The 15,170-nt window shown below is 38.9% G+C and overlaps 1 protein-coding gene across 3 annotated transcripts in view; it reads right to left on the reverse strand.

Annotated features, from left to right (window-relative positions):
* ITGA8 (integrin subunit alpha 8) overlaps positions 1–15,170 on the reverse strand; it is a 181,185-nt gene that overhangs the window by 57,811 nt on the left and 108,204 nt on the right. For 2 of the 3 annotated variants that reach the window (XM_027121953.1, XM_027121955.1), the window contains exons 21-23: positions 11,115–11,207; positions 6,473–6,552; positions 1,124–1,204 (exon numbers count right to left, since the gene is read on the reverse strand). In XM_027121953.1, coding sequence (XP_026977754.1) covers positions 1,124–1,204; positions 6,473–6,552; positions 11,115–11,207 — 254 coding nt within the window. The remainder of the gene's footprint in view (positions 1–1,123; positions 1,205–6,472; positions 6,553–11,114; positions 11,208–15,170) is intronic. The other variant, XM_027121954.1, reaches the window with a different exon arrangement.

Consider the following 15,170-nt stretch of genomic DNA (forward strand, 5'->3'; position numbering starts at 1 on the left):
ATCATTTATAAACATGTAGCTGGAGACAAGTTGCCTGTATTTACATTCTAGCTCCCCAGTTCCTAGCTGTGTAGCCTTCAACACCTCGCACCACAATTTTCTCACTTGTACAGCGAGGGTGCGATCACTTATTAAGAGATGCTAACATGCTGGTGTAGCACAGGAAGAGATCATAAATGTTAGGCATTATTATTATTCCCTAGCCCACTAGGTGGAAACTCAGTGGTGCCAGGATGGCATGCGGGGGGGCCCCCACCCCGCCGCCATTGAGTACACGGGGCAGCAGTTAAGACAATGCACAATGACAATGGCTCTGAGTGCAGAAATCTACAGCTGGCATCACAGAGGAGCGTGAACCACCAGGACTCAGGACCTACAGAAAAGGAAAGGGAACTGGGATTTCTGGAGCCCCAGGGACAATTCAGCCTAAAATACCAGTTGACATTTGTAGCCAAGTCCTTAACTGTTCTGATGAAACAAGAATTAGAATAAAATCAATGAAGTCCACACTTGGTGCAAGATAAGAACTACATGCAGTCCATTTCCAATTTCTTTCTTCCCTCCTGGCACAGATTTCCCAGATGGTATTTATTCCCAGCCTTTTACTTGACCACATTCTTCCTGTCTCTCAATTGATTGCTTATTGGCAACTTCTTCAAAGAATAGGACAGAAGGAAAAAGACACAAAGTGTAGAGCCCATCAAACCTCACATCTAAGACTTAGCCATTTCTGAAACTCAAGCTGCGGTATGGTGAGGCTGAATTTTCATTATGTGAAAATAATTTCGGGGGGAAGTGAGACTTTTGGGCAATCACATGGTTGCCTATTTTATCTGGCTTCTTATCGCTAGTTTTTTTATAGTTTGATTACTGAACTGTCAGTTTGGAGAATAAAGTGATCTCCTGTTTTGATAGCCTTAGCATTATCATACAGGGTTGACTCTACTTACCAGTGGAAAGCTAATGATGGGTTGAAAAGAATGAAACTTTATAACCAAAGGGAACTGTGATCTCTACTACATTAGGAACATTCCATGTAGTTTTTACTAGTATTTTATCATAACTCCTATACAGAAAGCTATTATTAAAGTAGAATTACTGTAATGCCTTGTTTATTACTTACCCTCTTATTTCTACTTGAGCTACAGCAGTGATGTTGATTTGCAGGCTCACAAAATTGCTGTCTGGGTTGTCCTTGTTGGAACTAAAACACAGTTGACATATGATTTAAATTTATTTTCTCAGACATGTTACTACCATAGACGATCATAAAAAACCTTCTATATATCAGAGGAGCAACATGCATTACCAATATGATCATTTGGAAAACAAAAGTATATCCATTCTACAAAATTGTAACCATTTGTAAATGGAAATGTTAGGATCCTCTGTGAGCAAAAGAAATGTAATAACTTTCCATGAGGAGACACCTTATCTGAAAACATAACATATTTCTAGAGAAGCCAACATGTCTTTGCTGCAGTGACTAAGCCCAAAAGGCAGTAAGCTGAGTTCTTGTCCAGCTTCTACAAGGGACACATTCCTTAACTTCTCTGTGCAGCAAGCTCATTGCCCATCCAATGGGAAAGGACAGCACAGTCAACTCCTGATTTTCCATCCTAATAAAAGGAGAACTGGCATGAATAATCCAAGAGCAGCGCATAATGGAAGAAGTGTTTGTGGTTGGCTCTAGAATGCATCATACCATACATTGTTCTGGCAGCAAACTTACCTTCCTTATGGTTTATTTCTTAAGTAATATTAAAATAAGTGTACTTTACTGCATGCTCACTGGCTGACCAGGATGAGGGGTGAGGAGTGAGGAGTGAATTAGAAGTATGGCCAGTGGAGAGAAGAAGTAAGACCCCAGGAAGAGATTAACACAGTTAGGAGATAACATATAGGTTCATCAGGCACCTCAAGAATCTCAAGATAGAAGGGGCATGTTTAATAATATTTCTTTGAACAGTGGCAAAATTATTTTTAAGTTTGCTGTTTCTTTCTCTCAAATATAATTAGATATAAAATTTCACTTTAAAAATGCATGTATTAAGCACCCAGTGCTGTAAGGAAAATAAAACATCACGTGACAAGAGGCTGGACCAGTCGCTGGGCTTTGGATGCAGCTGTCATTTGCACTCATTGTCTTACTGGGCTGTCATCGAAATCACCCTAATATTCCAAAGGATAACACAGCTTTTAGCAGACTGGGATATGACACCACCACTAACAGGTCATGTTTATATTCAGGTCTCATTAAGGAGAGAAAGCCTCCTCTTTTTTCATCATCAGATCTCATGCAGATGCAATGGACAAGCTCTCACACTGATGATGGTAAGGGGCCATGTCCCGACTAGCTTTTGAAGCTTTCCAAATGTGGGAGCTGGAAAAGATATGATAAAGGTCTGCTTTCAAAGCAGGAGGAGACAGAATTGTTCCCACAATGCTTTTGAAAAGTGCTGTTCGATTGTATATACTGATAAGGCAACTTAAACGGCAAACACACATAAAAGACATAAACAGGCAAATGTCAGGCTCATTTCCTGCAAAGGGGTATCACTGCTAAGCTTGTGATGAGACTAGAGGGACTTGTTCACCAAAGTTTGAACCCCAGTTTCCAGGCCACTTTATTATTATCACATCTGGGGAGGATCAGTCAACTAAAAAGTTTTTTTTTTTCTTTTAAAAGCTGGATTCTGACTTACTAACTACTAAGAAGTCATTAAGTAATTCCCCTTGTTACAGACTTCATGGTTCCAAGTGCATTACAGGGAACTCTTTAGTTTGGAAGCTTAAGTCTAATTGTTCCACATTTTTACACAGACCTTGTTCTAGTTTCTAGGTCACTACTGCTTTGCAACAGTGGAAATTAGAATTATAGAAAAAAAGTTTTGTTTAAGTTATCCTATAATTCTATTGCATTTTGCTTCCAAGTGGTTTAAATAATACAATTTTCATGACAACATCCTGAAAATATAAATAGATGTCAAGCATCGAAATCGTCTTGGGACAGGAGTCTAATACGAGGCTTATAGAGGCTGTTCTGAAAAGTCACAAAAGCAGTGGCAGAATCCAAGGCTAATTAAAATCACCCTCTGTCATACAGGCTTTGCCGGGGCACTTGGTACTGCAACCAGTGGTGTCAGCAAACTCTCCTGGTAAGAAAAGACACCAGGCTGGATATATAGCTTAGATGCATCTTTCACCTCTTTCCTGGAAGGAAAACCTCCCTCACTAATACCACTGCTCCATTCAAACAAACAGTTCATCACTGCCCTGGATGCTGAGCTATTTATACTGTCGGTGCTAGTTCTTCTCAAGAAATGATGAATTTCCTCTCCATGACTACAGCTTATGTCGTGTACCAAGGATAAACATGTTTTTCACTTATTACTCCGATGCTATTTTCTTTCTCCTTATTGTTTCCTATTTTCTATTTTCTAACATTCCCTCTATGCTTTCTGCGGTCTCTGGAATGTCAGCAAAACAATACAATGTTCATTTCACCATTACTGAGGAAGCAGCTTCAAGGATGATCACAAAGATCTGTTTGTACATGGGAATCGCAAACTGAGACCAGCTCTAAGCAGGGAGGAAGATGTTTACATGTCACATAGAGCCGGGGCGTGGAGAGACCAGTTAATGCAAACATTTGGTGACACAAAATACTTTAGGTTTATTAATTTTCTCTTTTGCGTTCTATTTGTGGAAAAGGATATTAAATGCGGGTACCGGTGGTCAGTGTGCTCAAAAGCTTGAGTTCAGACTTGAGAGCATTTGGTTTAATTTATTTTTGGTTTAAGCACATTTAAACTGAATACAAACCATCCATTAAACACTTATGTACATCTTTGGAGCCCGCCAGCAAAGCGTGCAGATAAATGCTCACCACTATATTTGAATATTAAAAGTATTCTCAAAACTTTTATGTTTTGGGAATTTGATGTTTAGTATGTTACTGTTGCCTCTCCAGTTCTTTCTACATTTCTGCATTTTTGTATTTTTCAGGATAATGTTAAAATAGTCATGAGTTTCTTTAGTGTCTGAGGATGGAATATAATCATGGACCATTTTAGATGAAGAGGGATGTTTAAAAGGCGACCATTTCTATTTTCCATCAAATTCAGCACTTCCTCTCTAAATTCATTATTTGAATGATGATCTACAGGATGGTTTTGGGGAAGGCATTTACAACATTATTTAGTGTCCTTTGCTCCTTGATTCAGCTACTAGTTACATCCATTCTATTATTCGAAACTGCAATTAAGGGTAAGAAGCAAACATCAGGAATTTGCTTTGCATCCTTGTACCAGACTTTCTGTCTAAAGGCTGCAACTTTTATGAGATAGATATCTTTTTCTGAAGTGATGCAAAGCTTCACGCTACTGCAGGATCAGTGTTACAGACAATGATGGTGAAAAACAGAAACTTCAGGTTACTGAAGTGTCTGGAGAGATGACGGTCCTTCCCTATGGAGTGCTTTTTCTTTTTCTCTTTTTCTTTTCTGAAAACTTAGAAATATAAACAGGAGATTTTCCAAATGAAAATACTTTGGACTACCTGAACCTTTTGGAAAATGTACATTTATATAGATACAAAGAAATGATTTAATACGCTTTTGGTAAAATGAAGGGGTATGATAGATGAATTCATTCCATCTGTATCCCATCACTAATTTGGGTAAAATTTTTAAAATCTCTAAGATTCAGCAGAAAATATTTAAGTTAAATTCGAAAAAGAACTGACTAAGGTCAGAACACCTAAGTTAGAAAACCTTCCTTCCTAGAAATCTATCACAAAGTTGAGAGGATATGGTTTGTGACACAGGTTGCAGATTTTAAAAATCTACTACATTCTTATAGAGATTATATATATATATATATTTTTTTTTTAAGATTTAAAAAATTTTTATTTATTTATTTTTGGCTGCGTTGGGTCTTCATTGCTGCCTGTGGGCTTTCTCTAGTTGCGGTGAGCGGGGGCTGCTCTTTGTTGCCGTGCGCGGGCTTCTCATTGCAGTGGCTTCTCTTGTTGCAGAGCACGGGCTCTAGGTACACGGGCTTCAGTAGTTGTGGCTCATGGGCTCCAGAGCGCAGGCTCAGGAGTTGTGGTGCACGGGCGCAGTTGTTCTGCGGCACGTGGGCTCTTCATGGACCAGGGATGGCACCTGCGTCCCCTGCATTGGCAGGCGGATTCTTATGCACTGCGCCACCAGGGAAGTCCAGGATAATATACTTTTTTAAAAAAAACTGGTAAACCTCTAACTGAAGTAGCTATTAGAAAGTAATCCACTCTGTAAAGTAATTTCTCTAAAAGTCATCACGCTCTAATGACTTCCCTTCTTGCAGGACAGGAGGTAAGTTTAGAGATTAGTCCTCTTGCACACCAGTATTTGAGAACCAAATTGTAGGTACTGACTTCAGAGACATTGTTATATTAGAACAAGGGTTGAACACGCTGGGCATGTGCTGTCTATATCAGTGTTTTTCACACGTTTAAAATTGCAGCCCACAAATACATATGTGTGCGTGTATATGTATACACGCACACATATATATTTATATACATCCTACAGGATGTCTTATGACACACATTTACATGTATCTGAAAGGAATTTTTCATGAACTCTGATATATTCCATTCAGTATCCTTTTCTTTTCATCCAGGTCTAGAGCCATTACATTGATTCCCTTACTGGCTAAAGGGTTTAAGTCCACACTTGGGAATCCCTGGCCCTCATGACACATTGCTCTCTGTAGGTCTTTTAACTCACGAAATATTATTTTCAGCCATGAAGGAGCAAACAGAATAGACAGAGACGAGGTAAAGTCCCACTTGAATCGTGGGGCAGAGTCAGCCTTAGACAAAAGGGGCAGCTCCCTTCAGGGTTTGGCTTAGAGTTGCCAGAGAAGGCCCTGCCTTCTGAATATATGATCTTACCTGCGTCCTGCCTTGCTGCTCACAATTAAACCATCAGAGACTCACTCATCCTTGAAAAGTTAGATTACAAGATTGCAAGCTCAAAATCTATGCTTCTTTTGGAGAAATTATGTTCTCAGGGATTAGCTGACCCCCAGCAGAGAGAATGGCAGGATGTGGTAGGGGTACCGGTGTGGGGTGGGAAAAGCCATGTGCATCAGAAAGAGGAAAGACGGAGGAGCAGGTGGGGTGGGAGCGTGCTCAGGACAAAATTTTACTGTCACGCCTTGGCCTGCAGAATGGATCTCTTCTTCAAAAGCCACACACACACACACACACACACACACACACACACACACAAAATAGAAAAGAAAAAGCAAAAAAACAGAAATAACTAATAACTGAGAAACAAAGGTAAAATGGTCTGTGAACGTCTGGGTTCTAATTTCAGAAGAAAGTTTAAGGTGAAGGAGCTTGATGAGGGCATTCATTTCACCATGGATTCTCTTTACTACTGAATGCTGATGGTATTTCAGGCATGTAAAGGTCTAACCTTCTGATTTGGAGATCGAAGTTAATGCTTATGTTTGTTTTCTCAAGTCGTGGAACTGCAAATCGGAGGCCCAGAGAAGACTAAAAAAAAAAAAAAAAAAATCACAAGACACTAAGTTTATTACATGGGAGGAACCTTATACACAGCATAGAAATCTTTTTAAGTCATCCCTGCAAATCCCCACCCTAGACTGCTGTCCCTTTTTCTGCTTCTACCCCAAAGCTGAGACTTTGGGGCCCAGGCAATGTGAGTCCCTACACATTGTGGTTCCCTCTCTTCATTTATCCTCCTATCAACTCTTTTCCCGCCACCTTCTTTATGTGCTAAATTAAAAACAACCTAAATATACGAGAAGAGATTGATTTAGAAAACTGTGATGATTCTGTTTGATGGACATTTAGGTCATCATTGAAGTTAGTTACATCGGTGAAGCCTATGCCATGTGGAAAATGCCTCTAATGTAACTATGGTCAAAAAAGAAAAAAGGTTGCAAAGTTATATGTGCCATGGTTTCACCTATGGTTTTAAAAGGCTACCAGTGGAAAAATTACTGTACAGGAGTGAGGGTGTCTTGTAAGAAAATATACCAGGATAATATGCTGCAGTTAAGGTTGTGAGTGTATGGATTATTTTTTCCATCTTTCTTTCTCTTCCAAAGTTTTAAAACTGTTCTTACTATTTTTATAGTTTGAAAACAGCTTTTTAAAAACCTGGAGAAAAGTAAATCCAATGATAATATAAACAAGGAAGTAAAAATAATAGCTAAGACATGTAATTATATTACTTAGGCTCTCATGCCCTGTACTAAGCTTTATGTGCAATGTCTCATGTAATCACAACATCCACACCACGAGGTGTACAGTGAACGCTGACATTTTACAGTCCAGCAGCAATCTGAGGAGTAGGGAGATTAAGTGCCTTGCTCCAGGTGCCGAGCAAATAAACTCTAGATTTGGAACTGAAATCGCTACAAGCCAACTCCAGAACCTGGAACTCACAGCCACTACACTATGAGAATCAAACCAGCAACTAAACTGGTGTTATTATGAACCAGTAATAATATGAACTCATAATAAACCATCATTTTTATCATAAATCCTCATTTCACTAGCCCTTACCGAATGAGCTGCAAGCCAGGTACTGCCCTGGTGGCTTTACATATACCATATCATTGCATTGCTCCAAACATTCCTACAAACAGGTATTCTCCCATCTCAGTGTGACTTGCCCAAGGTATCACTGCTGATCATTGGAGAAACTGGGATAATAATTAGGGTGTGCCTAATTATTAAGCCTATACATCCTTATGCCCCAGCCAGGATGAATTCCTTTATAATTCCAAATGTGCAATTTTCTGTCAGACCTCTGGGGCTTTGCACATGCTCTTCTCTCTTCTTTAGAAACTTTTACAGTCTTTTCCTGCTTTTTCTACTTGCAGAACTCCTACTCATGCGTCAAAACTCAGGACAAGGGGTCCTCCTGCAATACACCCTCCAAGCCCACAGGCCAGGTCAGGCAGAAATGTTCTCTTTATTCTTTGTCTCCTTCTTTGCTACTCACCCATGACTCAACCTATAATGTTGCTAAATTTTAAGTTTCTTATGGAATGGGGATTGTACATTTTCATCTCGATATGATCAGACTCTAGTTTAGTACCAGGCATATAGAAGGGGTGTAATTAAAAGTGGTGAAAAAGAGTGTGCCCTTGTTTGCACACTTCCAGTGATGGGGAGCTTACTATGTTGTGGGGAGGCCTGTATAATGTTGGTCTTTTATTATTCAGCACAAGATGAGGATACCCTAAAGGTGTGACAATTTCATACTGATAAGAGACATATGTTCTTAACTAGAACCAAAAGCCAGATCTCTGGGCATTGATTCTAAAGAGGCTTTGTTGAGCCACTGTTTTTTTTTTTTATTATCCTACTAGAGAGACTTTGTGAATTTTTACAAATCTTATCGGTATCTAAATATTTTACATTATTAAAGCTATTATATGAAAATGATGTTACTACTTACAAATCAGAAGTAAACTTCTGAATACAACCTTGAATACTTTGTTAAAATAAAAAGTCACTTGAAAACTACTTTTTAAAAAATATCAGGACTGGGATAATTAATCCCGGCAATTTGTGATGCTTTCTAATAGTTAGGACTACTTTTACAGTTGGAATTTTACTACAACCCATTAAGAGTATTCTTTTAGAAGTACAAAATGAAGAAGTAAATAAATCAAAGCATTTTATAACAAAACAGAATGCAATAAAATTTGATGTGTTTAAGGGCATTCAAGGGTGAGATAAGAAAGCTATTAGGTTTCTTCTACTATAGACCTCAGAGATAAACGAATACAAACCATTTACTTCCTTGACTTCTAAAGATTATTTGCTGGTAAAATGGATTGACATCTTTTCACAAAAACACATTTGTGGCTAAGACCACACTGCCATTTTTACCCTCCACTTTGAACAACACTGGTGTCCAGTTTTTGTTCCAAGATTATCCTTAGTTATTGATGACCTTAGATGATCTCTGGTCTGGATATAACACTTTTAATACTGAAAAAGGAATGAGTGCCCGGTCACCTACAGATGCTAACACCATTACCACCATGTCAATTCATTTCTGTCTGGCCTTAGGTAGACCTTTTCCTATCAAATTGGGTGGCTGAATTTTTCTTGAAAACTAGTCAAAGGATTTATTAGCTTCTAGATAAAAGGATTCTAATGAAAAATGTTCTAATATCTCAGCTTAGACATCCCATTCTGTCTTTCATGGCTTTGTTGAAAAATCTCATCTGTTATTCATTAGTTTTTATCCAATTTTTGCAGACCTGCTAGAACGTGGGCTTTTTGTTGAGGCCTGGTTCGAATCCTGGTTTCTGTTCTTCATTATGTGAGACTTTGGGTAACTCATTTGATTTCTCTGAGTCTCAGTTTCCTCATCCATAAAACAGGAGAAATACCTGACTCATAGGATTGTTGGTAGTTGTGAAAATTAAATGAGATAACACACACAAAACACCCAGTGATGGAATTATAACACAGAGGGCAATCAATACATGTTAATTAATAAAAATCTGTTATAAACATTTACCTTTCATTTAAATATTTACTTTTTTGACCCAAGAAGTGAGTTTACTAGACTACAGCTTGGCATATCTTTTAAATACTCAGGATGAACGGAATGATAATCAATTTAGAATATAAAAAGGCAAACATACTATTTTAGCACAATATCCCAGATTATAAACTGGGAATAGGTGTTACTGGATAGAAAGTTTCAAAGGCTCAAATAAATACGAGAAACACTGGGCTAGAAGGTTTCCTTACTGCAGAACTTCTCAGCACCTTTAAAGTGGAACAGGCACCTGAATGTCCCAGGGGAGGATATGATTCTCAGCAGTGACTATAGGGCTCCCTTTTAAGGGCTTGCCTCAAAGGATTAACACTCTTTGGAAGACGCTTTGGGAAGCTGTTCTAATACAAACCTACACACTTACACATTTCCAGGAAGGTTTTTTCAAACGGGCCATTTCATTATCAGTGAATCATAAGCATCTAATTTAAAACAGAGGAATACATATGTTTAATTTGTAACAATTACGTAGTATTTGCAGATTTCAGGGTTTTTTTCCTGATTTATAACTCCATAAAATAATGATTTCTACTGTGATATTTATTACAAGGAGTTACTCTGTGTATACTTAAACTGCAATGGCATAAAATGAATTTATTGACCACAAGTAATCCTGAATGGGAAGTTCCTAAACCTGGAAACAAAGAAAGAAAATGAAGATTCCTTATTCTTTCATAAGCCTGTTACAGATCATGATTGATCCTTTCTTTTTTCTTGCTATAAACAATTTTCTGCATTATTCTTTATCAAGTAAGATGCATGGAAAATACAGACCTGGTAAAGCTGTTTTCAAACCTGGATTACGGTAATATTTTAACAGGAAAACACTGTGAATGGTATTCACATGGGAGGTATATCTAAAGTAAAAGTTTAATCATCTTTGCTAAAATTCTTAATTCTGTTATTTCTTAAATCCTTTACATCGTAGTTCTTCTTGGATTCAAAGAAAACATTTGTAGTGAAATTCAAAGAAAATATACGCGAGAAAAAAATCTGTAGTAAAAAAAAATAGTTTTTAGAGATTTGTTGAGACCGAAGACATGTAAGACTGATGTCAAAAGAAAAGGCATATGGGCTTCCCTGGTGGCGCAGTGGTTGAGAGTCTGCCTGCCGATGCAGGCAGGGGACACGGGTTCGTGCCCCGGTCCGGAAAGATCCCACATGCCGCGGAGCGGCTGGGCCCGTGAGCCATGGCCGCTGAGCCCGCGCGTCCGGAGCCTGTGCTCCGCAATGGGAGAGGCCACAACAGTGAGAGGCCCGCGTACCACACACACACACACACAAAGGCATATGAAAGTATTCATCATTTGGTGTATTTTAGCTCAGATTGTCCACTCAGTGTGGGGTTGTGATGCAAAATCCCACCACCCTGGGAATTTCCTGCCTAATTGGTTTTGGTTGCCAGGTGCTAAATTGCTGAGTGCTAATTGGGGGTGCTCTCCACTAGTTCTCTTTAAAATTCAATTAGACAGAAATCAGTTAAGTGCATCTGGTTTTCTCTTACGTTTGTTCCAGCCACCATAGGGTTCCCAAGGTCACACACCACCATTCGGGTGACATTGTCCATCTTGTACTCACAGCTCAGTGGTCGCAGTGCCTGCAACGGGAAAGAACACCAGTGTGGAGTCAGGGGCGGAATAAACGACATCCTGTCGCAAAAGCAATGCTGCGGGCCAGGCAGCTTCTCTTGATTTCAAACACTTGTGTGAGTGCCTGAGCCCAAGGGTTCATGTGTGACCATCAACTCAGAAGAGAAGCTTGTGAGAAAAGACCAAAGTTTAATTTTAAGAAGAAACATGTTTTATGGGTAAACACATTTGTTGTGTTTCATTGAGGAAGAAAATGCTTAGTAGAATATATATATATGTGTGTGTGTGTGTGTATATATATATATATGTATATATACATATACATATATATATGTGTGTGTATATATATATATACACACACACACACATTTTTTTTTTTTTTTTTTTTTTTTGGCTGTTCCACGTGGCATGTGGGATCTTAGTTCCCTGACTAGGGATTGAACCTGCACCCCCTGCAGTGGAAGCGCTGAGTCTTAACCACTGGACCGCCAGGGAAGTCCCTGAAAATGCTTAGTAGACTATTTATATGAACATTTTTGAAATGATTTGCACTACTGTTCATGTTCAGTTTGGGCCATGAAGGTCATGGATAATTAAACAGAACTAAACAAATTAATTTTTGCAAACATGAAATGACAGCAAGATGTATATTATAGATTATCCTACAACGCAACGACCATTTGCAAGAGAATTGCTTTGGACACAAATTTCTCCATACCATGGTTCCATTTTGAGATTACACACCCAATCTTAGTTCAATCCTATAAATACTTGGGAAGAGAACACTTTTTTATGTTTACCCACTGCTTTTCACCTCCCGTCTTGCCCCATATCCTGTTCTGATTAGAATGTATAAAAACTCAAGTTTGAAGAGGCACTTAGAACTGTGTGCTGGAGAAGGTCTCAAGGTTACAGCCGACGGGCTTATTTTACTTAGCCTAATGTCCTTAAGGGTCATCCATGTTGTAGTATGTGGCAGAACTTCCTTCCTTAAGGCTGAATAATATTCCATTGTATGTGTGTACTGTATATTGTTCATCTGTTCACCCACTGATGGCCATTTGGGTTGTTTCCACCTCTTGGCTATTGTGAATAGTGCTGCTACGAAAATGGATGTGCAGGTTATCAGTTGAGATACTGATTTTATTTCCTTTGTATATATACACAGAAGTGGCATTGCTGGATCATATGATAGTTCTCTTTTGAAGTTTTTGAGGATGATGTAATTTTTAAGGGGAAAATTTGGGGAGACTGTTGTTTTGCTGATTGTATGAGGTGGTGTTAGTGTATTTCTTATTGGGCCCCAGTTCTTGAACACTGCTTTGTTTAACTGGGCACCTGAGCATCTCATAGCTCAGGAATAATTTTTAGATTATTGTTCATTCATTTTGGAGATTTCTCTGAGGTTCAAAGAATAATTTTAGGAGATGATCTGGATCTTAAACTGCATTTTTGTGTCCATTGCCAAAGCCTGTTATTTGTACCATAATGGCAATTTAGTACAAAGGGAAAATAAGGGTTATATTTATTGCAGCATCTGTGTTTGTGTCTAAAATACTGTTTATTTTAGCAAGAACAAGGTTGTGATTCAACACTGGTTTCAGGTTAGTGGAAAAAACTGAGATTGTGGTGTTTTGCTTTCTAGTCTTCTGTCCTGTGTTTATGTGAAAAACACATGAAAGGAAAACAGTGAAATCTAGTGGAAAAGGAGTTATTGACCTATGTTTGTGTTATTATAAATGTTCCCGTGTTTAAATTAATGGATCTTTACAGCGGAATATCATGCCAGAATGACAAAGGATGTGTTAAATCTGTGAGTGTTGGTCTGGAAAGATAGTCTATGAAACGTAGACGTAGAGATGGAGGTGTGTACGTGTGGGCAGAGAAAACAGTCTGCAAGGATATATAAACTGAGTGGAGAGAATTAAAAGTTATTTCTATGTGGTAGCATTAAAAAAAAAAAAAAGTTACACCCGACGGAGGGGAAGGTAAAGGAGGTTTATCTTTGGACTCCTGTCCTCTGGTCACAGCTCTCCCTTGTGTCTTCAGGCTAGAAATCCACATCTGGATCTCCACCCTGAGCCCCTTTCCATCTTTCAAAACCTAATGTCCCTATGGCCCTGCTCTTGCCCGTGGTAATAGCTACATATGTTCATCCATTATTTCACTCTAACTTGGTAAGTGCTACTGATGTATTACCTGTCAGCCTCATTCCCAAAGATAAGCTTGCAAACTGAGGACTTTCACAAAGGACCCCATGAGAGGACCATGGAAGAGGGTTCCAAATACGAGGACCACTTAGCCGTCGCTCAGCTCTATCGAAATTTCATTTAAGGAAGTCATGTGAATTTTCAAGGATAAGTTTCAGAAACCACCTCCTTTCCATTCTTTCCACATGGTTGAGAAAAACCAAGAGCCAAAACCAAAACAAAGAAAAGGCAAATGAACCCCAGATACCTAAGTCAAGAGCTCTGTGGGTAAATCATACGCTTTAAGAAAATGAGCTTAAGCAAGCAGGGGGTTTTTTGTATCTGTTCTCTTCCCAGTGCCTAGAAAAACGTCCAGCACAAAGCAGTAGACGGTGTCAGGAGATACACAGCAAACGTAGCTCCCAATCTTTCCTACGAGGAGCCTGAAATGAAATGGACAAGCACTATAAAGCCCTCTTCCTGCCATCAGCCATTGAAAGGTGTGTTTTAACTCATGGGAAAGAAATGAAATCTCTGATATTCAGAGGCAGCATTTAATACCTGCTCTTTGCAAATAACCTGAGTGACATGTTAGTATCCTAAGGAGGTAAGAAACATATTTTCCAAAAGCTGATAATATTTTTCCTTCTCAAAGGTAGCTTTAGCATGTATTCAAGTTCTGAAGGATCCATAACTAGCTCTAATTGTACAGAGATGTTTTGTGTTGGGATTACTAACTCAATCCTGAAAACAGGAAAAAAAAAAAAAAAAAAGAACTCAGCAACAGCTTTCCAAAATACCCACGTGTCCCTTGAACATAATTCAAGGATTTGGTTTCTATAGTAAATATTTTTATCTTATCTGAAGGTTGAAAGTCATATGTACATTTTTTCCCCAGCTTTCTAGAAATAGCTTTTTCACATCAATCAGAGATCTTTTCTCTCCCCAGATTCCCCACCCTTTTTCTTTTTTTAACCTTTATTTCCTCTCTCTGAGTGGGAGAAACAATGATTGTTTTTGTAGATATTTCTAGATTATTTTCCTCAGCTGTTCCTGGGACTATCTTGTTCTCATCCATTTATAGCTCTTAGAGTATTATTCATTCACTGAAAATATTTACTGTGTACCTGCCACTTACCAGGCACTGATCAAAAAAAAAAAAAAACAAAACACCCTTGTCCTCCTTAAATGTCCTATTTTTATAAGAATCGTAATAAGGAATCACAAGCAATTGTAACAAGCACTGGAAACACACAATTAGTACAGTTTGTTAAGTTTCATGAGAGCAGAAATTCACAGTGTTGGAGGAGGACAGGCACATAGAAGTAAGCAATCAGAGAAGACATCCTGGAGGAAGTGACATAACCTCATAGGGGGCCTGGCAACTCAGTGGTTAAGAAGACGGGCCTGGACCTGACAGCTGAGGTGTCAGTCTTGGTTCTGCTACGTAATAGCTGTGTACCTTTGGGCATGTTTCTGAATTTCTCCTTATCTATACAACAGGGAAAATGATAGCCTTACCGTTTCTCTATCAGGCTGTTATGAGGACTAAGTAAATTGACTACTTGCAAGAGCACAGAGCAGAGCCCAGCTCATAGCAATTGCTCGGTGAATTTCAGCAGCCTCAGTCGTTATTAGGCTGAGGCCTGAAGGGTGAGTAGTAAGAAGTAAGCTGGGGAAAGGGGATGAGAGAGTAGAGTTACAGAGGGAACAGCAGGTGCGAGCTCTCTGTGGCGGGAGGGCGCATAGGTATTACAGAAACAGAAAAGAAATTCCATCCCT

This window comes from Aethalodelphis obliquidens, unplaced genomic scaffold (assembly GCF_003676395.1).
Source record: "Aethalodelphis obliquidens isolate GAN/ISIS:26980383/991018 unplaced genomic scaffold, ASM367639v1 scaffold23, whole genome shotgun sequence".
Taxonomy (NCBI): domain Eukaryota; kingdom Metazoa; phylum Chordata; class Mammalia; order Artiodactyla; family Delphinidae; genus Aethalodelphis; species Aethalodelphis obliquidens.